The 25,781-nt window shown below is 42.6% G+C and overlaps 1 protein-coding gene across 7 annotated transcripts; it reads right to left on the reverse strand.

Moving 5' to 3' along the window:
- Positions 1-331: 331 nt before the first annotated feature.
- Positions 332-25,722, reverse strand: ANP32A (acidic nuclear phosphoprotein 32 family member A). 7 transcript variants are annotated; one of them, XM_073304475.1, is made up of 8 exons: positions 23,622-23,950; positions 9,824-9,977; positions 7,617-7,766; positions 7,334-7,456; positions 4,982-5,180; positions 3,087-3,184; positions 1,876-1,936; positions 332-1,671 (listed from the first exon to the last, which is right to left on the reverse strand). In XM_073304475.1, the coding sequence occupies exons 1-8, from the start codon at positions 23,660-23,662 to the stop codon at positions 1,610-1,612; spliced, it is 888 nt and encodes a 295-aa protein (XP_073160576.1). In that variant the 5' UTR covers positions 23,663-23,950; the 3' UTR covers positions 332-1,609. The 7 variants fall into 7 exon arrangements, with proteins under 7 accessions (XP_073160576.1, XP_073160575.1, XP_073160578.1 ...); XM_073304474.1 differs by lacking the exon at positions 23,622-23,950 and adding an exon at positions 22,588-22,700; XM_073304477.1 differs by lacking the exons at positions 9,824-9,977; positions 23,622-23,950 and adding an exon at positions 25,522-25,722.
- Positions 25,723-25,781: the final 59 nt, after the last annotated feature.

Genomic DNA, 25,781 nt, shown 5'->3' on the forward strand with positions numbered 1-25,781 from the left:
GGCTCTCTCTCTGTTAGACTTGGATTAATATGGCTAGGACAGACCACTGGTAGGAAAAATTAACATGCTAAAAAGTGTCACCTTATTGGCAACTTAAAAAACAAACTAACTTTCTGAAATAAAGATAGAATACCATCATTTGCATTAAAATGAAAATATCCCCTTGCTTTCACCCAACCATGGCTTAGAGCAATTTTATAGAAGAAAATGTATCAAGCGACTACTAAAAATACCAGGGAATTCAACAGAATGTGTTATCATTAAATGCCTTTTAAAAAGGTATGCCGTTCATTCCCAGTGGCCCATTTTACTCAAATAAGCCACAAAAAAAAATTGTATAAAAAGATTTATTGAAATTCATCAATGACAAACAGACATAAAACTCAAAAGTTTGGCTCTTCTGGGGAAAAAAAACTTGCAAATGTATTTATACAGATGAAATATTGACTAGGAAATACAAGTCACTTCTAAAGCTATTTTAAAGAGGGATATGAAAGTAAAACTGTACATTCACTAGGTATTTTCAGTCATTTTACTGACTTCCACTAGGTAAGAAAATACAATTTTGTATTAGTATTTCGTGCTTGCGTGTATGAAAAGAAACCTCCTACACTACATGCTGTACTGTCTCCTGTATTTAGGTTTGTAAAAATTTTCTAAGTATATAGCACAAGTGGAAGTCGTTTCTCATCACTTAAAATTGACTAAGTGTCGTTATATATTACAGACCAAAATAGTACACACCTTATTTAAAAGGGTTGAAACATTTTTTTATTACAATTGTCAAATTCATTTCACTAGTAACTCAGGAATTAGGAACACTTTTTTTATATATATATTTATATATATATTTAAATGCCTGCCATTTTCAGTGTATTGGCTATATCCCAGGCCAAAAAAAAAAAAATAGAAAGGAAAAAACCCCCAAAAACACAACACACAGAGGGGGATTGCAAAGTAGTCACCCCATAAACCAGATCCAAAGGAACTCAACAAAAGGAAAAACAAAAAGAACACATTTGGTCACTATTTACAAACAGCAAAATAAGAGTTACCTACAGAAGCAGGGAAAGCTTTGGCTGAAAATGGCAGTCATTCACAAACAGGCAACAAAGAAATCACTTTATCAATATGCCATTCTCACACCTGTTGCTCTGGACTGGATACTCTGCCTAGATCTGCAGCATCCCCCCAAAAAATCTTACAATATGCTTAGTGACTGGCAGAGATGGTAAATCCCAACAACCAGAGATATTTAGTTATCTCAAAACAGACTGTATGTCTATTTTGGATATCCTCTACTGATCTTAAGTTTAAGATGTCAAACGATCCACTCCAATAACAAGAAACAAATTGCCACTTGGTTTATACTTTCTATTGCATTTACAGTCAGGAACTAAAAGGGACAAAAAAAAATTTTAAATGAAAAGTAGGAGTGGCAGTAAAAATAGCATTTTCCCTCGCCCGCCCAATATGCTTTCCCTCTCATTCCCACAGCAACATTACAATCAGAAAGAAAAAAAAAAAGTTCGGGGGGGGAGGGAGGGAGAGAATACAGGGTAAAAACAGTCAAATCACAATAGGAAACTTTCAAAATAGGTTATTCAGTTTAATCATCTTCATCACCCTCGTCTTCGGGTTCTCGTTTTCTCTTCTGCCCCTTCTCTTCTTCTGCAAAATAAATAACGGGCTGGGTTATGTGTGCGCTTTGATGTATTGTCACAGCATGACCATAAAAACAAACTATTCACACGCACGAGGCCACATGAGGAACTGGCTTATTACCACAGCAATATATATTCAGATACAGTTCTGCTTTTAAAAACAGTACATTACTACTTCGGTTCTGTACTAAAGTTTGTATTATAGCCATACCAATTTCTTCTTCTTCTTCTTCTTCATCTACTTCACCATCGTTATAACCTTCTTCATCTTCCTACAGAAAGATTAACAAAGAGTTTTGTTCAACACCTTTCCTAAATCGACAACCCTCAACCGTATCTTGAAATTGAGAAAATCCCTTGAAAGGTATCTTTCCCCCCCCGCATCAGTGTGCAAGTTAATTCCCTAAAATAGCTTCCTACACTGGATTCCGGCCCACTCTTTACAGCAGGACTCAAGAGTAGCCATATTACCCAATTTCATTTAAAATTCAGCCTCCTCTCAATCTCAAAGACGAAACCAATCTTCCTACTACATGTTTTTAAAAGCCACGCTGATATGTAAACACAAAAATTTACGTCTTGAGTTCAGTGAAATCAATGGCAAAACTTCCACTAATTTCAATGGGATCAGGGCCTGTTTGTGGAAACAAAACAAAACACGAAGCTTAGTTATAAGCATTCTGAAGTTACACACTTAAACACAGGACCTCACCACTTCTGTTACTACTTTAACAGCAGGAGGGAAAGCTGTGTGTGACAGAGAGAAGCAGGTGAGGCAGGGGGAAGAGAGGTCAGTTGTAGGAACCACACACTGCGCTGAATTCTGCTTTCCATTTTACCCATTCAACCTCTCTGAGGTTAGACTTAGGGAAGAATCTCTGTACTATAAAAATCGGCACCTTTTTATTTTTAGATAAAGGCCATTGACCATCACCCCCACCTTGAGTCTGAAGCTAACAGTACTTGGTTTTCTACTTTCAGGCCAATCTTGTTCTCAAACATTCTGACTGAAATCTTATTTAAATCAGTATGATTGTGCAGAAGTCTGGGCTCAGTTTTCCTTTAAGCATCTATTTTTTGAGACATAAGTTCTTTCTCTGAACTGCTCTCAGAGACTTCAACACCAGCTTTTACTAGGCTGTGTGTGAAAAGTGGCTAGCTCTGGAGACATTAACGATAGAGCTGCTGAAAGTTACATCTGTTTTCAACATGATCCCAAGAAGCTGAATGATTTATTACTGGTCACTAGATGGCAGCTGGCTCACAGGCAGATGCTCTTCAAAACCTGTCCCCATTTATTTTCATTGCTTCTTAGATGGAAAAAAAAAGTGTGCACTTAAAAACAAAGGTGGTGATGTGGTTTACATTTCTATGCAGGAATTCAGACCTGACACAGATGTTCCCCCGGCCACGAATCCTTACCTCCTCTTCCCCGCTCACATCCTCCTCTTCTCCTTCCTCCTCCTCCTCATCTTCCTCTTCATCTTCTACTACTTGAGCATCTTCATCATACTCCTCTTCTACACAAGCAAGCAAGACTATCAGCTCAGTTAACTGTCTACAGTAAGCGTAGTTTTCAAACATTACCAGCCAAATCCTGCCTTTCCACTGATGTAAAAGGCACACACACAGGTACTGCTTGAAGGCAGAATCTAGCTTGTTGCAGTTTTCCAGGTGCAAGATATGAGGCCAGAATGAATCCTGCACAGAGTGGTGCAATGGTGGCTTAAAGCCACCTGGGTGTCTGTGTACTATTGGGGGAGCATGGGTGGCCCGGGTATAAGTCAGAGCAGACCTGGGGCTGCTCTAATTTACAGCAGTTTCCCTACTGCTGCCAGTGGGTTTCCCAGAACCTTCTATCCTCCAGCTTGTTCTTACACCCGGTGGTGGCGGGGACGGAAAGAGCTGTATATAGCAACCCTGTCCGGTCCCTGGTGATGGGAAAGTTCCCCCAGAGGCTGCTCAATCCTCACTAGGCTGCAGCAGCAATGTGAAGGGGCCATAATCCAGTGACTGGTATGGATTTTTGGGAAGAAAGTTAAAGCATTTTTCACTCAGGCCTGCATTTATACAGTGCTGGAGAGATATTCTGTCCCCACTGACCCTCTGTGTTGTTCTGTCAGTGCACCCATCTGCCAGGCAGTGCTGCAGTGTTTACTGAATCACAACACAACAAATTCTGCACTCGAGGAGAAAATGCAAGTCCAGCTATTCTCTGTGCTTTGCTTTTCAGCCTGGTTTGAAGAGTCCAGCAAATTCCCCAAACCCGGCCTAACATTATCCAACTAGTAAGCCAGATGCCTCTGAATGCAGGCTGTCGCGGTGAAGCAGAATGGCACAACAGACCCGAAGAGAACTGGCACATTAGTTTTCCTAACATTCATAAAGTTACTCTCTGCTTCTGCAGTGCCTTTGACAGCGCTGGCCCCAAGCAAACTTCAGCATGTGCCTTCTCTGCTCCTTTGTTTACTCAGCCGTTGTTTACTTTGTTGCTGATAATTCAATGTCACACTTTCCTATTAACCAACACTTCAGCCTCACTCACTTGTTCTGCTTCTGTCCCCATCCCCTAACCCAGTTACTATCTTCCATTCTCAGTCTCTCTTCCCCTCCCCCTTTTTGAGGGTCTGTCCGCTCAATCTTTAATAGCTGTGTGTGCTTTGCTTCTGACCCGCCACTTTTAATTCCCTGCCACAGATTTCTCAACTGGAAATGGAGAAAATGCCTTATTACCTCCCAACTGTAAAAGGCTTGGAAGACGGAGAGCAATACGGACGTCCTTTCAGTTTCTCTTATAAGCGTCTCCCTCCTGTCACTTTCCCCTCAGTTTTGCCTTTTCCCATTTGCTGCCCTTGTGCTTGTCTCATTCTCCCTCGTGGCCAGACCTCCCAGTACTCTCTGACTGAAGATAAGGGTGTGCGTTTCTTTTAGGCCCTGCCTGGGCTATCCAAGTCTCGCTTAGGGGGAGGGGTAGCTCAGTGGTTTGAGCACTGGCCTGCTAAACCCAGGGTTGTGAGTTCAATCCTTGAGGGGGCCATTTCGGGATCTGGGCCAAAATTGGGGATCGGTCCTGCTTCGAGCAGGGGGTTGGACTAGATGACCTCCTGAGGTCCCTTCCAACCCTGATATTCTATGATTCTCCTCAGTCTACGGAGGGGCCACAGGTATGTTCTGATCTACAAAAGCCAGGGAACTGGGTGCTGGGAGAAACCTTCTCTCACCCGCAAGTCAGGTGAACGGGTTGCTTTTGGAGAAGAAAGGAACATGCGCATCCGTTGGCTATAATCTCAGTGCACTAAATGGAGCAAGTAACGTACCGTCTTCATCCTCCTCTTCGTCATCTAGGCCCTCCACGTAGCCCTCTGCATCGGAATCTGGGGCTTCTTTGTCATCCCGGTCATAGCCGTCGAGATACGTGAGTTGTGGGAGGAGCTTGAATACGTTTTCTCTGTAGTCGTTCAGGTTGGTTACCTCACAATTGAAAAGATCTAAACTCTTCAGGGTTTCTAATTTTTTCTGTAAGTAAAAATGGAGGCTCCGTCAGAGACCGGTTTTGGGAGCACTTTAAAAACTGAAAGGCAGCCAGTTAACGCCCCAAACGGTACATATCTCGGCAAGCAACTTCTAAGGATAAAAGGGAGTGTTTTAAATCATCATGTAGTTTCAGTCTGTGCTGGCTAAACTGGTGCAAGTGTGCTTACATAACAGCCAGGCCTTCCAGTACTCTTTGTTCACAGATCTCAAAGCTCTTTACAAAGCTCTGTATCCATACTACCATGTTACAAATGGGAAACTGAGGCACAGAATAGGGTGAAGTGCCTGACTCAACGTTTAACTGGCCCCCAGAGTGACATTAGGGCAGTTGATTATCTGCGCTGCCGCACCAAGACAGAGTAAGATCATTTTAAATGTTTCTTCTCTGGACACAATGACAATCTTCCACTGCAAGGGGATATACAACAGCCGATTTTAAAAGCTACACAACACTCTGAGCCTACATAACCACCAACAGCAGGATGAAAACTGGGGTGGGGTTCAGCTTATGTTCAGCTGCACAGAATTTTTAGGTGGGAAAACGAAGCAATGGCACTTATAAACTAAACACAAGAAAAGACAAGTATGGTGGCTTAAGGATTTGCCTTGGGTGTTCTGAAAGGTTTCCCTTTAAGAGCTTAGTATGAAGGATAGAGAGCAATGGTCTCCTATGAAATTGTGAAGGTTTATTAGCTTAGACCCCTGAGATTGCAAGCAGGTGGCAGAGGCTCATGGCCACCCTGCCCGTCGTGTATAGCTCGCGATGGATCCCAGCGACACAGGAGAAGCCTCAGGAGGGTCCAGGTCTGGAACAGATAACTTTGAGAACCACTGGTTCAGACTAAGGAGAGCACGAGATTTTCATGGAATGATGATATTAACAGAGTAAAAAGACTGAAGGCTTGGCAACAAAGCCTGCCATAGCCCTTGATTTTGCAGCATGATTCCTAAACACAACACCAAACAGTATTATAAGGGCAAGAGGTGTAATCTGATCCACTTTTAACCCAATGGTTGAGGTGTCATGAAAACAAGAGAGATGTAAAGGGGTCCAGCAGGAAAAGGGGTGGTAGTTATGAGATCATTCTGCCAGGGCTATGTACCAGCTATGCAAATGGGACAGCTCAGGGGGAGCTGGTGCTTCTGTTAGTAGAAGCCAGCCGTGCCTGGGGTAGAAAATGGAAGCGTCGGGAATGGCCCACAAGTTTCCAAACTGGGGACCTGTTAGCAGAACTTTGTCCGGTGGAGGAGTGGGGCTGCGGGACAAGATCCATGGCACCAAATACTGTAAAATTAAAAATGTCTTACTTATTCCCTCCTGAAGAGCTACCCTGAAGTATAAGATTGTTCCCACTTTTAAAGTGCACAGAAATGACTGACAGCTGCTTTTCACTCTTCCAGAGCAGAAGTGGGACATTGATAGGTGTACAGCTAATGTGAGGACACCTTTACTGCAAGTCTCGGGGCTCCTGATTAGCTCCAGATTCGCAGTCCTGGAGACCGCAGCCCCTCCTCTCGTCTCAGGACGAGTGGAGTACAGTGAGCCACCCGTGCATACGTCCCTGCCCAATCCGTCTCATCCATGGCTTGACGGTACCATTTTTGGAGCAGAGAACGTATCAACAGTAACCCTGGCCCTTCCAGTTCTTGGGTTTTCTTTAAGCAACAGGTGTGCTAATTAGTACCAAACACAAACGGGGAGGGAAGAGGACTGTGATGTCAACAAATGCCCACCAGAAACTGGACTGAGTCCACCAACACAACTCACGGTATAGCCCAGTGAACAGCCACCACAGAGCAACTTTTGATTGCTACTAGACTTGGACTATCAGTCTCAGGACTAAGGACTCCGTATCCCCCTAAGCCACACACATTCTCCGCCCCTTCTCCCTCCATCCCGCCCCCCCCCGGAAGTGTACTGACTCTATCTGATGAGGACTGGCCATTAGATGGAGGCATTATCACACGCACACAGTCAACATATTACAGCCTGCCTCAGTTAGGCCCAAGTGTCAGAGATGGACAACCTCACATCCTATTTGGGGTGTCAGTTTGTAAGGGACCCGTAAGGGTCACATACAGACCTAAGGGTTTTAACTACACTTAAAGCACTTTTTGCTGTTGCATTAACTCACCAGAGGTTCTATTGTACTGAGATCTTTTATTTTGTTGCCGCTTAGGTTTAGATGCGTAAGGTTTGGACACTTTTCTGCCAATACTTCCAGTCCTCCTGAGATTCTGTTATCGCTTAGTTCGAGCTAGAAGTCAGACAAAAAAAAAAAAAAATTAGAGATTTTAAAACAAACGCAACTGACTTGGTTAGAGGAAGTTCTTATGTGAGCATCTATTTCGCATTTTATATTTTTTTCTTGCAGTACATTAAGAGTAAAATACAACATGTGGCACTTCTTTATTTACCTTCTTAAGTTTGTTTAACTTTGGTAAGTTTGCAACTGAGCTTAGGCCTACGTTGATTGTACTTAAGAATTCCAGCTCTTCAAACTCATCTGTGAGTCCTTCAATTTTGCCTTCATTTGACCTACAGTTGTCAAGAACGAGTTCTTTAACCTGGAAAAGACAAAATTCAAATGTGTTAAAATGTTTATCCTGCAGTCAGGTACAATGTTTAAACAGCATAATAATAATAATAAAAAAACCCCACTTAAGCTATGGAACCGAATACAACAGTTTGCTGTTTACTTTGCAACTGCACCAGATAACTGTTATTTCCAGCTTCTGCCATGCAGTGTTGTTTACAATGCTAGCTTAATATCTCACGATGGATTTCAGCTACATTTCACAAACATGATTATTAGATAAAGACAAATGAAGCAAACTTGAACATGGATGGCATTCTGCAAATGGCTTAGAGCCAGTTCTATTGCATTAATCCTAGTTTACATGATTTACTAGTAGTTCCTAACAACTGTTCAAAGTTACTGCTAAAGATATTTTTAACAAAAGCTTGGAATATTCAAGACATCATTAAAAAGAGCCTACAGCTCTGATAACTTCTTGCCTCTCAATGCAATACATCCGTGATTTAAAATACCATTTTCTGCATTAAGAAATTATCTCAATTTATTACAACAAGCTATTCAAAGAAGTAAACTTTAATTTTAGACCATTGGCTGTAGAGATATTTTCTGAGAAGTGAAACAGACTAACTAATACTACATTTTAGGGAGAGCCAGACTTTCCATGGCACTTGTATTCCTAACTCCACTATGTACTCTTGGAAGTGAAGGTGTAGTGGATATAGCCGGATTCCCCCTCTGCGCTCATCTGAGCACATATGGATCCTGTCCTTTCTGTCTCACCATCCCCTTCCCCCATACTGTAGAGAAAGAGCGGGCATGGAGGGGAACAGAGGGAGGAGGAAAAGGAGGATGCAGGATTTGCCCATGTGGTCTCACAAATGCTGACCCTGCCCCATTCAGCAAAAGCTGGGATAAATTACTGTATGGGAGTTTCTTGCTGAGGAACAGCCCTTACGAAGGTGCCACCTTCGAATGACACAGCTCGATGCTGAAGCAAAAAAGCAGCCTTTTAAGACAAAAAAGACCCACCACCGTGATTAAAGAATAAAAACAGTTAATTTTTAACCAAAATCCTCATGCAGTCTTACCACACTCAGTACATCCCTGGTAGAAACACTAGCATGAGTGGTGACCCACTACAGTTAGGAAGCAAATACTCCCCTATCAATGGGCAAGTTATGAGAGCACTGAGAGAAGAATACAGCCCTATGACTGCATTACAGAGCCCTGCATGATATAGGTCCTCGAGGGATACAACAGACCATTGAAACTTGAGGTGGGGGAAAAGGCTGGAGACAGAGCAGCGTTCCAAAACTCAGCAATAGTCAGGTCCCCCTACTGTGACAGATAGCCTGAGAAATCTGGAGAATCTTTTGTTTTAAAAGCAAAGGGGCTAGGGCCCAAGAGAGTTTGCAAGAACCACAGAGTTAGCAAGATGAGGAAACCTTCCTTTGCATACACAACACAGTTAATATGCAAATGTTTCTTTTTTTTGAAAATGGCTATTGCAGTAATCGCATAGCAGGAGATTCAAGTCAATGTGATGCAATAGCTATGGGTGCATCAAATAGCTTTACTAGATATCTAACTCAACTTTATGTGGAATCACTTAGTCTCCATTCTTGCAATGAAATCCATGTGCTGAATTCAAGGGGGCTCCGTGCAGGTGAACGGAGATCAGAGATGGCATAGGTGCACAAGTGATGCACGTAATCAAGTAATCAGAGTTTCAACAGGAAATGCAATTTCCTGGTTTGTTCCCAATTTTTTCCCCAGAAGAACGATGGTAAACAAGTGTCCTTGTACAAGTTTTGCAAAAGAATCCACACACAGACCAGAAGACTATTAATAAAGATTTATGTATTATTTCCTATATAAATGTCTCACTTTAAAAAAAACAAAACAAAACAAAACAAAACACCCCACCTTCGTTTGAAATTAAGGCAGGAGAAACAAGCAAATCCAGAAGTATTCAATAGGCATGTCCTTTTGCCACAATACTTCAAGATACTGGGTGGGGACTGGTTACTACCTGGATGAGACAAATCCAGTGGTAGAAAACTCCCAAAACAACCAGACTCTTACATAAAACAGTGATGGAAGCTCTTGAGTCTCTTCCCTCAGCCTTTGGCTGATGAGCAGGCAAAAGAGGCGGCAACAGGGGAGGAAGGACACATCAGAAATGGCAGCAGAGGAGCCGGCCTGCCTCCGGCTTAATTGGGGATCTTGGCCCTTTTTGCTGAGAGAAATTTCATTCAATGAATTTTGTTAGTGCAACTTCACAATGGCAAAGTTAAAAATCATTCTGAAATTCAAAAAAGTGAAGGATCCCACAGCAGAGCGGGCTTCACCACATTAAATATACAGGAATAGAAAATACCACTGGTGTGCAATGGGACCACGGTAACATGGCTGCGTGAGACCATACACTGCATCCGATGAAGTGAGCTGTAGCTCACGAAAGCTCATGCTCAAATAAATTGGTTAGTCTCTAAGGTGCCACAAGTACTCCTTTTCTTTTTGTGAACTTCCTGACTTCATTCTGTTTTCAGTGCACAAACTTTATTTTGCATTCATTTTTCGTCTGCACTTTTACACGCAGCAGCTGACACAACCAGCCTGCAAATTTTACACACAGGTGTTATATACTCCATGTTAGTTTATCCTCCTCCCACACACATATACTTCCTCCTCCTTTCCCCTTTCCACTCCTTTTTCTCTTACGTGCCTCTCCTTTTATCTTTCCCTTCTCGAGAGCTTATCCCTTTTTCTTAGAGTCCACACAGCTGAGGAGGTCTGACAGTGATCTCCCATCCACAAGAGGGCCCTGTTTGGGAAGACACACATCTATCTAGCACAGGGTTTCTCAAACTGGGGGTTGGGACCCCTCAGGGGGCTGCAAGGTTATTATAGGGGAGCTCATGAGCCGTCAGCCTCCACCCCAAACCCCACTTTGCCTCCAGCATTTATAAGAGTGTTAAATATATAAAAAAGTGTTTTTAATTTATGGGGGGGAGGGGTGTCGCACTCGGAGGCTTGCTACGTGAAAGGGGTCACCAGTACAAAAGTTTGAGAACCACTGGTCTAGCATATCCTATTGCCCAACTAGACCAAAGACGACAATCACCACTGGAGTCCCAATGTGTTGGACAGTACATAACTCCTTCCCTCCCAGTGTAAGATTTGACACTACAGATATTTACGTACAGTGACAAAGGCAGGTTTACTGAGAAGGTTCATGGAAGGGAAAATAAGACCCCACTCCCATTAAGAGTATCTAACTAGACTAACTAGCTAAAGGAGATTTGCAGTCCTTTTGCCCTGGATTATTTTCTAAAAGAATCTGGGTAGTTTTGTGGAAACTGGCCTCAGACGGAGCGCTCCTATTACACTTCCCACTGAACATGCCGAGTGTGTCACTGAGCTCTTTGTTTTCACACACAGGACTTCTCCCCTTTGGTTTCACCCCAATAAAACATAGCAGATAAGCGTTTATGGATGGATGTAGTATTAGCCACTCAGACCCTAACCCCCTTTATAGGGCTCAGTATACACTTCAGAACATGATGAATGGGCTCTAACCATTATGAATTAAGAACATGAGAGTCTGCCGTATCATATTTGAATCAATACTGTCTTACTGGAGCCCTGCAGTTCAGTCAAGCTAAGGAAGACACTATCTTTGACGAGAGGTACAAGCTACCCAGCGTTTCTCAAATGCGGCTACCAGGGGCTTTTTGTGCGCCCACACCCTCCTAGGCAGTGATGTGGGGGAGGGACAAAGCAGTGTTAAACATATATCACTTTTCACAGAAACAGAAAAAAAAAAAAAAAAAGAAAGAAAAAGAAGAAGCAGCCAAACAAAAGCTGCAACAACAACAAAAAAGAAAAGAATATACAAAGCACATTATTTGTTTCTATTCTGTTTAGGTCCAGTAAAGAATAGACACAACTGTACATTATTTTTGAGTTTCTAATAAAAATGTACATAAATAAATTATGAGTTGGACATGTATATGTGCATATTTATTTGTTTTTCCTAAAAAAGTTAAGAGTATTTTAGGAAAACCTGTCAGTGGCCATCAGCAAGAGTTGGTGGCTACCATCTGAGGCCATCAAAAAATTTCTTGTGAGACCCCCTGAGCTAGACTATGGAAGTAAGTTTCCAGAGATAATTTTTACATGGCTGTGTAAAAGGATGGGAGACCTCCAGTGCTCCTAGTCATCAAGGCTCCAACTGTTCTGTTCACTGCATGATGCACAAGCAAACTACTGGTGGTAGTGGAATCTAGATAGAAGGAAAGGTACAAAGTTGTGCAATATTGTTCTAAGAGATCACATCACGTTTGCGCCCTCCTAAGCACCCCATAACTGCAGTATGGCGAGGCGGCATACCATCAGCACTCAGCCTATGCACCACACAGAAAAGCGAGCATGCCACATGCTCCCCACCCACAAAGAGTTGATGAGTTCTGGGAAACAATGCAAGAACAGCATGTCACAGGTTCTCTCTGTAACCACCGAAGATAACACTGTCCTTCAGCATCTCTGTATCCAAGAGGGTTCCTGTCCATGAGCCAGTCTCATATGGCCACTCAACTGCCAGAGCAGAGGGGTCACACACCTGAACTGCAGCAAAGGAACCTGCAATAAGCCCAGTGGAGAGGCGGACAGACAGATTGGTTCATTGGGATCTGCGGTGTGGATCTTTAAAGCCTCTGCCTGCAATGCAACGTGGTGCATTTGGGAGTCGGGAAATGACTGCTGCATGGTTGGGACTGTCTGCGTATCTGGTCACGGTGTGCAGAGCCCTAACTGGTTCTGAGGCTCCATCTTGGTCTCTGCATCCCAGGGGCCAGCTCTGGGTGTTCCATTTCCCCATTCTGCCAGCCTATGGCCTGCCAAACGGCCACCAGCTGAGCCAGGTGCTTCCTGGTGGTACAAACACTGCGGCTTGTGTGTTGCTCTGTGGTTTGCTAGTGTCAAGGCTTGCTTTTGTGTGGCCTCCTAGAACCATAAATAGGTCACTGCTCCCTCCTCATCCGACTCCTTATTTATTTCTGTGGCCCCTCCAGTTTCTATCTCTGGTGTGAGCAGACTCTTCCAGACGGACATCATCTTGATGTCTGTCCACTTTGCATGCCTAACTATGGATTACAGTGTGTCCTGTATCTCTCCATGCCTTTGATCACATCACCCCTTGCAGTACTTGATGTGTGATAACCGATAGGATCCAGAGTTTTCTCATACAGATACTGTATTAAGCTGTATTCATCACTGATTATGTGGCATTCTTAATGTACCCGTGGTGTGAACTGTGGAACGATGCTCATTTCTGAGTGAACGACAGCCCCATTGTATGCACACAGGCACTGTATTCCATGGGGACACTCGTACGTAACTTTCATTACACATTCTCTGCACAGTTTACCAGTCATGATTTTTCTCCTTGCTCACTTTTCTGCATAGGTACAGAGACCCTAACGTAGGTCAGTTTACTTCTCTGAAAAAACAAATATACTCTGTCATACTAATTTACACACATGCCATAGAATACACACACACGTACATCAGTATTTTCCAATGGGTTTATGACATGGTGGGTTTTTTTACATTGTCTACATTATATATATATATAGTGCAATAAGTACAAAGGTACTGCTCCAAAGAGCCTACAATTTCACTCCTGCAAGCACAGAGCAATGGTTCAAAGGCAAGTAGGCACTACCAGCGATTAAATCCCTGAACTGTAATCCATGACATATCATCAAGACTAGAAGAGCGATGTAAATGATATTACAAAAACTGCACAGTTAAGACTCAGTTTTTAACAGGTTAAATAGCAAGTTTACTAGTAGAAAGCCAAGGATCAAATTCAGCCACACCACTCCACTGACACTGGAGGTAGGGACCGCAAATGGCCACCATTCCACATGGCCACATTACCCACAGAGTAAGGGGAAGCACATTCACTCAGTACCACAAAGCTCTTGGCCAGTGTCTGGCCTACTGGGATTAGCAAAGGAGTTATGTCCCTTCCTGTCCCACACTGCCTAATCTCAGTGCCAGGTGCTCCCTTCTCTCCATCCATAAGGAGAGGGGACAAGGTCTGTAACAAATGGGAGCCCGCTCAGTTCTTTAGAGGCAGCTGCAGAAACTCTATTTCTCCCCCAAAATGCGGGAGCATGTCCTTCTGAGCTTTTGGGCCTGGCAGGAAGTCCTTCCCCTGCATCACTCATAATCAATGATGGACGCACATCCTTTTAGGCTGTCAAATCAGATTTCTTGCTAGCTCCAGCACTTAATTCCAGATCAGTGATCCTGTGGGCTGGGGATCCTCTGGCAGAAACCTACCAGTTTGTTCACCCCAACTTATGTTACCGCAATAAACTGTTCTCTGGCACAATCTGTCATCGCAACCAAGAGCAATTATCTTTTGACCTATTCCATGCAAAAGGACACAATACTCTCCATGCTGAAAGTTTTGGCTTGCTGGAGATTTGGCGAATCCTGTTAAACTGCCCATAAGTGTAATGAGGGCAGGACAGCCCATCATTGGCACTTCGCAGAAAAATCAGGGGAAAGAAAAACTGATGGTAAAGAGCCTTACATTCTCAGTGTTTACAAGATAGTCTTCTCCCTCAAAAAGAAAAGGAGTACTTGTGGCACCTTAGAGACTAACCAATTTATTAGAGCATAAGCTTTCGTGAGCTAAACTTCTCTCTCAAAGTTACTTTTGCCACACCCTGGCAGAAAGGATTAAATGCTTATGGATGTTCCCTTCAGATACTCTCTGGAATGTGGCATCAAGACATGCTTGAGTGCTCACCCTATTAAACAGGCTGCACTGAAGCTGCAGCTGCTGTGAAGTTTTGCAAACTCGGTGCAATTATGCAAACCTCTGCACTTCCGGCTCGAAACCAGCCACCAAAATGAAACCAAGAGAGGTTTGGAAAGATTGTTTTTTCTTTTAATCAGTAACTGTAAGCAGCATACATGCGTTTGGAAAATACTGGGCATTTAGAGGTGGATCCTCAGAGGTGCATTAGCTCTGCTTGACACGCCTAAGGAGAGGTGGCAGAGGGACATTATACCACCTTTATACACCCTTGGGGGCAGCCAGGACCCAGTGTGGCCCCCAGGTTAAATTAGAGTAGCTCCTGGGCTGTTATAATATATGCCAAGTAGGACACACCTCCTAGGGACTGTTCTGCCATTCCAGTATTTCCAGAGCTCAGCATACTCTGGCCACGTTCCTCTCCCACCTCTGGCATTCCACCTTCATGGAGGGAGTGGGGGGGAAGGGTGTGGGAGGGGGAAATAGGTGGCCTGGCATGGAGTGTGCTGGCTTTATGCCACTAGGGACTCCCCTATAATGGGGTAATCCTCAACTATTTCTTTAGCACTGCTCTGTGTCTCACAGGAGAGATCGCCTCGGCTGGACTAAATCTGAGATTTTTCTAACCTACATTTCAACAGATACAGGAAGGGTTCTGATACTTGGAACCTCCCCCAAAACACACACATTTTTAAATATAACCCCTCCCACACACACACATACGCCTGCCCCCCAAACATGAGCATGTTACTAAAGATTTGTTTTTTATCTGAGTCAGGATAAATGTAGTAATTTTGATATTTCAACCCCCAGGCCTTACTCCAGGTCTTTGACGAGATGACACAAACTAATTTCACTCACCTATTTATCAGCAAATATCATAAGCGTTTTAAACAAACGATTAAGAAAATTGGCCGGGGGAGTGCCACTTACCTAGCACGGAGCCCGGTCACTGTTATGCAACATAAACACCTAGAACTCCACATATCGGGGTGGGACACTTCCCTTCTGGGGAACCACTCAGCACATACCCCTCCCATCCTGAGCTATGAACAGGACATCTAGCAGCCAGAGCGCTGAAGAATTAAAGTAGTGGAGGCAGGGACTCCTGGTCTCAGTAAGAGGGGACACTCTGAATGGGCCTAATGTATATACTTTAGAACTTTGGGAGGCATTCAGTTACCACATTATGGAAACTGTAGGAACAGACAGAGCATCCCAAAGACATTTTCACTAAGGTCAATGTCCTACTAACTTAAAATCTGCCATAAGGGCACCTTTGAATTTTACTTTTTTAACTATAGCATGTACATTTCATTTAAAAAGAAAGGCTCAAATCCTATCCAAGATGGACAACACCAACACACTCTGACTGATCGTAATATATGCACTTTTGGGGCTGCCAAGTTCACGAATGCTGAACAAATGAAATCACAGACAGCACTGTAAATAAAAATGACCTATTCACATCTCAAGCTATTTTATCCACTTGGCACCTGTAGTCACGGAGTTGGAATTCTGAATCTTTGCACAAATATCATGTGAAATACAACATTGGACTTTAAAAGCTTCTATCTGGGGTGGTCTTTGAATGGTCCAGCCCCATCAAACTTTAATATGTCAATACCTACATATTCTTTTGCTTGGAAGCTCCCTGTACTGTTTACTTAATCCCAAACTACTTTTACAACCAACAATTTCAGCATGTGCATATTTGAAGAGCTCACTAATTTTCGTATCGTGTTGGCACAGTTCTCTGCTTACTTCACTCAAGTTGTGAGTACGTGCGTGTGTGCACAAAGACCCCATTATCTTCTAGTGCACTTTTAACAAGTTTTTTTATATTAATACCATAATGTTTAGCCACAGTGAAATACTTGAGCGTTACAAGTTCATTAGTAAGAAAAAGCAGTTTGTCAGTTATTAGATCAATTAAAACTAAAACTAAAAATACACCAACACCTTAGCTCTAAACAATTATCCCAAATCTTAACCAGCCTAGCATTTTGTTCTTGAATTATTCATTGTGACTATGGAATGGAGGACCCATGGAAAGTGCGTTAATGATTCAGATTGAATGACTAGTCAGCAGGCGTAGGATTTACAGGTTACCATTTTCTGTTGGCCGCCAACAGCCTGCAGGGGCATCCTGGCAAGGCCCACTCTTCCCTAGCCACACCCCATGCATGGGGGCCAGCAGAGGGTGTGGAGTAAGAACCACTAGATCAACTCTACCAAATTGTTCCTATACACAGGGGAAATAATTCTTCACTATCCAGTTGAACTGGGTTTAAAGTTGTGCCATGAATCTGGTCCATTATCTGTAAATTTCCACTCTATAACATTCTGTACAGTGTGTCACCCTCAGCCCAGAAACCAACAAATACATAGACAGTCAAAGACAAGATGTTAAGAACTATGTTTCTGCAGTGGAGTTATAAGAAAGTCTGAAGTTTCAAATGAAATAGGAAAGTGGTGAGAGAGAGGGAGGAAGAAAGCTAATGGTATACACCCTAAAATCAAAATTGCTGAGACTAACTGCATAGCACCTCCAATCCAAAACTTCTAGGAAAAAAAAATAGGATCTATGACTTTAGTAAGACTTTCTTGTGACATGATTCTTAAAAATATATGTAAGCGTGCTTCCAACTGAAACATCTCAGTAACTACCTGTTTATACACAAGAATATGCACCATGCTAGTCAATAACTCAAAGAATACTTATAAAAATGTAGCAAGCCCCTTTATTCAAGGGCACATAGGCAGGTTTTTCTAGTTTGTTTCTTTTATAAAATTAGCTATAGACCAGCACAAAAGCCTTAGAACAGGGATACCCAGACTGAGGCTTATGAGCCACAAGTAGCTCTTTAATCCCTCTCCTGCTGCTCTTTGCAGCACATCATATTAAAACTGGGAGATTTAGTTATTAATTCATCTAAACTATTAACCAATCAGGAAGCTTTTACTATTTTATTAACCAATTGTAGAATACTTGGTCAGTCATTTTGCTGTGAGAATTATATATATGTAAATGAAACAATCAATTCACATGACTGTGGCTCTTTTGGGTAATACTGATCACTAATTTGGCTCCTGAACCACTAAGGTCTGAACATCATTTGAGGGGGCCAGGCCTAAACAGTGATAGTGAAGTGATTAAAATGCCCTCCCCTCTCCCCCACTTTTTTTTTGTGCGCGCCACTTTGAGGTTTGCTTCCATCTCTTTTTCCTGGAGGCAGGATGTCCTAGCAGACAGATCACTGATGGGGCCTCAGGAGACCTTGGTTCTATCCCCGGCTCTGCCAATGGCCTGCTCGGTGACCTTGGGCAAGTCACTTCTCCTATCTATAAGATGGGGATAAATGATGCTTACCTCCTTTTTGAGATCTACCAATGGAAAACACTATAGAAAAGCTAGAGATTATTAAATGACCTCCGCGCCACACAGTAAACACGCATTCAAATACCTTGTGCACGTCATACCTAATTTTAAAATGGTTTAATTCAAAGTTAACATTTAGCTAGACTGCTGTACACATTCTGTGGTCATTCAGTACTGGATCAACCATATCTGCTACTCGCATGAAATTTATTTCCTGCCTTAAGTCAAATAAAAGTTTCCTAAGAATGTTAGCACATTAATCACTAATATTAAATCAATATCTTGTCTGGAAAGTTGTAGGTACTGAGTACCATGTAAGTGAAATGTCTCACTAGATTTACTGGGACATGCTGTTTCCAACCTTTTTAATACCTGGAAGAGAAACTGAGTGGAAGTGCCCGATAGGCCAGTTTGACTGAAAAATTAATGCTCCAATAATGAGTCGGCCTTGTGACTTTTGTTATACAGGTCGAAGTGAAGACATGAAGATTGATAGTAGTCCCAAATCCTGAATCTTGTTTAGATTTCACTCAGACTACTCATGTAGGTAAGGGCTGCAAGACTGAGCCCAAGAGTTATTAATTTAAAAAAGAAGAGAAGAAACACAATGTATTTGAAGAGAAGCATGCAGGAAGTGAATTCCATAGTTGAGGGAAAATCTGGCAGGAAAGAGAAAAGCAAGGTTAGCGAGTTAGGTAAGAGGCAGAAAATAAGAGTTTACGAACGTTGTTTGAAGAATGGTAGGATGAAAGGATGGCAGAGGAAGAAAATGAAAATGGTTTGTATGTTACAACAATAACAAGTTCATAGTCAAGTAACAACCAGCAACTGCAGCTAGACCCATCAGCAGAGAGTAACTGCTAACTGTTCTCATTAGGGAGAAACCATACCTGACTACATATAAGCTTGATTTCATTTTACCTGGCCAAGGTGTTTATCACCCAGTCCACTGAGAGCTGCCGCAGCCAGAAAAGTCTCAATGTTAGCGTCAGGTTATGCCAGCTCTGTTATCTTCCAGTCCGTTCACGTGGAATTCTAAAACACACTTCTTCCAACACCAGATTCTGGCTGGGAAACCAGAACTGTTGAGGTCATAGCACCACTCAGATCTAAAGCTTGACACTGTTTAAATCATTTGAAAGTGGTTCACACTTGAAACATAAGTAGTTACATTTTTATGGGTCCAATTCTTACCTTTCTCTGGCCTCTACAGTTCCACTATAAATGTTCTTACTTATCCAAAGAGATGGAATGAGTAAATATAGTCCATGTCTACGATTATTCCTAACTGGGGTGCAGTACATACAGTAGATCAGTTTTTAAAAGGCAGCCACCATCCTTTACACTACAAATTCAATGCCTTTAAAGATGTACATATTTGTTGACAATACAGTCCTTAGGAATTCAAGATGAATTAAGAGGGAAAGAATAGTGTACTGTAGGCCTTGAACTATTGCCTCTAATGTTGCATTTTGAAGGTCCATATGGTTAAGCTCAAAATATTGGCACATCTTGGTGCTGAAGTAGGGCAGTGTAGCAGACGGCAGATGCTGCCCATTGATTTTCAAGATTCTGTGTGTGCAGATCTTGTTGTAGGACAAGTTATCAGATTCAGGCTTAAGTCAATCATATCACCTAGGCCCTCAAGAGTCCGTACTACTGAGCTGTTCTTCCTGCTGTGTCTCTTTTTTCAGCTTCCCCTGTTATTTCTTCATGTGACATAATGCAATTCTTTATACCATTATATGGTGGCTTGTTAACTAAAGCTCAGCTACTTTTGTTCTGATACCTTTATCAAGAGAGAACCATTTTTCAAGTTGATGTTTTCTTGTTCTGTACACAAATGAATCATCCTACACCTTGCATAAGTATGACTGCATTTGAGATACTGATAACCACTGGAGAATTTTGAACAGTTGAGGGTGAAATATCAGGATTAAACCACACAATAAAAATCTAGAAAATCCACCAGATAATGGCATCATTATGGACAGATTAGAAAGCTAGGCAGCAAGTTTTTATCTTGTACATACATAGATCCCTTCACATGCTTACAACTTGGTCAAGTTTAAAAAGGAAAAAAGATTTCCAGACTGCTCACTATGGATCTCATACATGAATTCTGTACCGGGGCATGTTAATTCTCATCCATTATTCTAGATCAAATGAGGTACATGTTTGCCTCACTATGCTTCTTTCATACCTGCCCGTTTCCAATATCAGTTGTTCCAGCACAAACAATTTATTCACTTTACTAAAACACCCCTTCTGGGGATCTAGCAGTATAGATGCAGAGACATATAGCCCTAATATACACTTTTGAGAACTTAGCAGACTACCAGGAGGTCACAAATTTAGAGAGGCTGCTAGTAGCTGCATAAAATAGTTCAAGTACCTTTCGTTTTTTATTTGTTCAGCACAAGAGATAAAATATAAATGAAGACACTAACTGGGATTATTACAATGCTTTTACAAGAATGCAAATCTTGAAAGAGACACACCAACTTAAGTCATTTATTATTATTGCAATTAACATAGTAACCATACAGGACTAGAGGGGAAAGTTATATCTTAGTTTACCTTTGGTATTTCATATGACTTTATAAGTAGTCATTTTCACTGTTTTCCTTTTGTTTGTGTAGGTTTTCCACACAACAGAAGAGAACAGACATAAATAAAATTAAACAGAAGTTTTTGGCAGGGGAATCCAGAGATGTGAAAAAAAATGAAGTAACTTTCAACTTTTATTTTAAATTGACTAAATTTCAAGTTAATAGTGTCCCTTTTAGAACAATCATTAAGTCTTTGGATTAAAGTAATCAACAACATATCTCTAAAGCATAAAAAAGACATTTTAGCAGAATTTCAAAAACACATGCAAGATCTGTGCTGCTTAGCCAGACAGAACGTTAAAACTGATCATTTGCTTTACAGCCTTTGTATTTAGCTACTGAGTTAGGCTATATACAATACAAATAAACGAGTGCCCAAAAATCTGCCCACAAAAGCTTCTTCTATGTAGTTCAGTAGTTACATTGCCATCTGATGGCTCTCTAGTAACCTACATGAAATAATCTGTTCTAATTCCAAGTGGACAGGTGTTTACATCAGAAAACTACTATCATAAGTAAGATACACATCTAAGCTTATGTGCATAGCATATGATCTGCTTTCTCAATATTAAACACAGTGGATACAGAAGAAAAGGAGAAAATTCCAGTAGGAAAAACTGCATAGCCACCGACTGTACAATACACAGAAAAATATAATTTCAGGTACTATCAATCTGGCACCTTTCACCATCACTAAATTCATGTTAAACAAACCCAAAAGGGGGGGGGGGAGAAAAATGGGGTTCCTATGCATTCCACCATATTTAATATGTTTGCATTATATACTTTTGTTAATTAATATGTATACTAAACCTACAGGATTATAAGATTTAGCAGATCAAAGTAACCAGTTCTGTTACACAGTATTAAGCAGTATTCCAAACAAGAATTATACTAAATCTCTCTACAGCCTACAGAATATTAACAAAAACCCACAAAGGTAATGAAATTCTGATATACTTCACTATTCCACTTGATTTGCAAAACCTCTACCCTGGCAAGGGGCTGATGTATGTTAAATACCACATGGGCTGCAATACCAAGGCACAAATGGCTCAAAAGCTTCAGTTAAATCAACTTTGGTTTTGTAAAGTGAAGGCCAATTTTTTGGAGTATATTTCTTTTAATGGTAATTTTAAAAATAATAATAATCCCAATGGAACAATATGACCAGATATTGCTAAAATATGGATTGTAGTGCAAATATGTACTGGAAACCATTAACCTGTCAGGTAGTTACTGACAATACTGCATCATCTTTACACCTATGTAAACAAGAGCTCACAGACGAATGTAGTATCAAAATTTAATGTCATTGTTCTGTCTATACTGAAACACACACAATCTGCATGAAGTAGTAGATGGGCACAAGCAATAATCACTTTTAAAATTCAGTCTGCCACTTTATCTAGTGCCCAAAGGCACAAGCTCACTAAATTGGATTTCAAAGGGTATTTTGAAGAGTGGCAGGCCCCAGATGGTACACTTGATTTCTCCAGGACATGAGAGGATGTGTATGCGCATGAACTGGCCACATTCTAATGGGTGCCTTCGGATTTGGTTGGTAAAACAGCAATGCGGACAAACATTGTTCCCCCCCAGTTGTCTTTAAAATAAATATGCTATAATGAAATCTAGAACAATTTTAACTATAGCATTTGCTATGCGAGTTCATTCTCAGAATCAAAAAAGACATTACACTTGACAAAGTAACATGTTAGATAACTAACCGGGTTTCTTTACCACCAAAACTCTGAGTTATAGAAGTGCAAAGAAACACTGCCCCAATCAAAGAAGGTCTAGTAATGTTACTCTCCACTCATCAAAAGCACAGGGAGAAAAGCAAACCAAATCTGGTTTAAAACTATTGTTGCTAAAACATGCCACTGAGCAGTCTGGAGAAAATCTTTATCGCCTGCACCCGTTAAAAATGGGGAGCGTGAAGAAAAGTGCAGATAAGCCTCAAGCGGCGCTAGTTGTTACTGCTCCATAATCCATGAAAAAAATCGAGACCTACCTTCCCGCAGGGCCCTGCCCAGGAAGAAGGCATATTCTCAACTCATCAATAATGCGTTCCCCTCCCTTTGGAAGCTGCTGCAGGCATTTTAAAGCCATCTCAAAAAATCAAACAAAAAAAAAAAAACCCCACTGTGCAAACGCCTTTCTATGTCTGTTTGCTTCTTCCAGCTCCGGGGAAGCAAGTACTATCGAGATTTGGACAACGAACAACAACAAACTGGTATTAATGCCCGCGCTGACGATGGGTGTAAAGGGGAGACGCAGCCAGGTGCTACTGGCGAGAGCGTGACTGACTTTCCAGTCTCCTCCGAACGTTAGTCACCAGGCCGCAGAATGCTCGCGAACACAACGTTCCATTTCGAGCTACCAACGCTCCATTTAAAGATACAGGCTCCTCCACGCTGCCAAGGGACGACTTTGCAGGGAGACAAACAAGCACTGGGATTCTCCCCTCTGCAGACACCCACACCCGGCCTCCCTCCCTGGAGGCCCCCGCCACATCAGCCACTCTGCAGCAGTGTTCGGGTGAGAATACACCGTCGGTACCTTGCTGGGAATCGTGCTAAAAGATTTTTATCTTCTTTTAAAACATCCTCCTCCCCTCTCCTTCCCTCCCCCACAAACTCAGTGACAACAACAGTGACAAAATGGCAGACCTGAATGCTGGCAGTCATGTTACACACACACAGAGCGAGCCCTGAGTGCGCCCTCATTGCTTCAGCCGCTTAAGCGTTACGATTCTACGTCCACGACCTGCCCTATACCAAAACATTAAGCTTTTCTCCTCCCCCACCAAATCATCATCATTATTACTAAACTGCAGATCTATACAGGCTTCTCATTTTATAGTTTGTTACAAATACTAACATTTAAAGCAACTTCCCCCGCACCCCGACACACACACACACACGCTCCGTCCAGAATGTAACAAACAAGGAATGTTTGCTAACTGCATCAATGGTGGCTTTAAGAATTCCCTCCTTTATTGAATTCGCACGGCTCCTATAAGAATAAATCGCCTTGGATTCATACCCCAGCCGTTTTCTCTTTTGCAGCTCGATGGAAAAAAACATGGCGTCTTGTCCTACTTCAGGTTTACTGTGGTGCTGCCAACGCGAGGATACAAAGTTGGGAATGATTTCATGGGGTGGAGGGCGGGAGGGAGGAATATTTCATCTCCCCGGCAGAGATGTAGGGACAGAGGCCCCTCTTTAGGAAGCTCCTCCGTTTGCTCTTTGTCCCCTTTGCACGGCTCTCACAAACAACAAGCCCTCGTGTGCTGAGCTCGCTGGCACATATACACGGTGCAACACAAGGGAGCACTGGCAGCCCCGCTCATGCAGCAACCTGCGCGCACACACACACACACACACCACTTTTTGTTACTAGGTGTTGCTGCTCATATTCAAGGCAAGGTGTCTGACCCATTAGCCAGCTCAATACAACGGAAACACCCTCCTCCTGCTCCTGCCCCAATACTTTGTTAAGTTTAAAAAGAAGGTTACGTAAATCTGCCCAGCTTTGTCCGTCAGACATTTTACTAGCGATAGGAAAACGGTTGGGGCAGTTTCCACCCTCCTCCCTCCCTCGGAGAGGGATACTTTCGGATTTCTGGAGAGGTATGTTTTCATTCGGTCCTATCTACGCCCAGAGCCTTCCAGCCAAAGCAGCCTAGTAGTCTAAGAGAGAGGCGAATCGTTGGGAGAACACCTCCCCTTGCCCTCAAATATCAAACTATGTTAGTATTTAAGCCATTATGTAATGACCTCTTCCGCCTTGGCTTCTAAAAATCCTTGGCCAGATGGGGGGGGGGAGGGTTCCCCCCAGAGACTGGCTATTTACTCTGTGTGTTACACTAAAGTTCCCAAGGTGCCCAGGCTAGGAAAAGGCGCTTGCAACGATCCCATACACCGATGACTACACAGGAGAGACGAGACCGGTCACCTTTGCGCAGCACAAAACACCAAATTCCCGTCACAGGAGAACTACCACACACATACACGCACCAACACAGAGGCAACCTTAATTTCTCCTTGGGTGCATTTGGCAAGGGGTGAGGGGTCTTCCCAAGTTGGGTTTCCCCCACCCCTATCGCCTTTCTGTTGCAATCGCTGCAGGATCAGTAAGAGACAAACAGAAAAACGAGGAGAGGTAACTAGGTTTTCTCGTGTCTGCATAATTTGTACACAACCAGCCATGGGCTATTTTTGTCCTGACAAACTTTCTTGTTCTCATTTATTCAGTCAGACGCTGAACAACAACCTAAGTCCAGCCCCAGGGAAAAAAAAAATCCAGTCTTTTTGTGTGTGTGGATGGAGAGGGGGTGGAGAGTGCATTTATTTTGGCAATTTTTTTTTTATTAAAAGCTTGCGATACTGTCAGCTGGATCAGATTTTAAAAACCCGTGAACATTTGTTTTAAAATCCTATTTTTTGTCTTCTCAGCATCTGGAGAGGGAGAGAGAGAGAAAGGGCGCGTTCATGAGGACTACAAAGTTACAAATATGGCTCCCCAGTCTCTCTTGCCTGATCACTGCAAAGAAATGAAGACGCACTTTAAACTAAACCATTTTCAACTCATTCACAGTCCCTCCCTGCCCAACACCCAGTGCAAATATTTGCAAACTAAACCAGCCAGAGAGAACCACCAACTTGTTTTCATTTAACGCATTGCAAGCCCCTTTAATGCATTTCACACCAGCAGACTCAGGAGCAGCTTATAGTTTTCCCCTAGACCATAACGCGTGCGCCTTTGGGCACCCCAAATTGGGTGCACACAGACATACACACACCGGTAGGCACCTCAAGGGCAACAGCGGCTTCAGCAGCAGCTCGCATGGGCGTTACCTATCACAACTGCACCCCTAAATTTTGTAATAATTTTAATACACCCCCCAAAATGTGGGATGGATATTTTTTTTTGCATTGCTTACATCTGAGGGCGTCCTGTTCCGCAGCTCTAAGTGGATCCTTTTCTTCATGTCCATGTCCCTGGTTAGCAGGAGTCCCTCGCTTTGCTCAGCTCCTCTTTTGTATTGACACCAGTAGAGACCCCCCCAAAGCCAGCGCGGTGAGGGACTTTGAGGGCTCAACCAGCTCCGCTTGGAATCCCGAGCCCCAGCACCGCGGCTAACACTAACCTGATAACAGCGGAGGCGGGCACTCCCGGGGGCTCCGCCGCGATTGACACCTG

The sequence above is a fragment of the Lepidochelys kempii genome, chromosome 10 (assembly GCF_965140265.1).
Source record: "Lepidochelys kempii isolate rLepKem1 chromosome 10, rLepKem1.hap2, whole genome shotgun sequence".
Lineage (NCBI taxonomy): Eukaryota > Metazoa > Chordata > Testudines > Cheloniidae > Lepidochelys > Lepidochelys kempii.

Bases quoted from the DNA above. Each gene is read 5' to 3' on its own strand.
- ANP32A (XM_073304474.1), bottom strand. From the start codon at position 22,685: ATGGCTTTAAAATGCCTGCAGCAGCTTCCAAAGGGAGGGGAACGCATT. The intron at 1,937-3,086 runs GTAAGGATTCGT...ATCTTTCTGTAG, and splicing joins ATGTGAGCGGGGAAGAGGAG to GAAGATGAAGAAGGTTATAA. The intron at 1,672-1,875 runs GTATGGCTATAA...TTTATTTTGCAG, and splicing joins AGAAGAAGAAGAAGAAATTG to AAGAAGAGAAGGGGCAGAAG.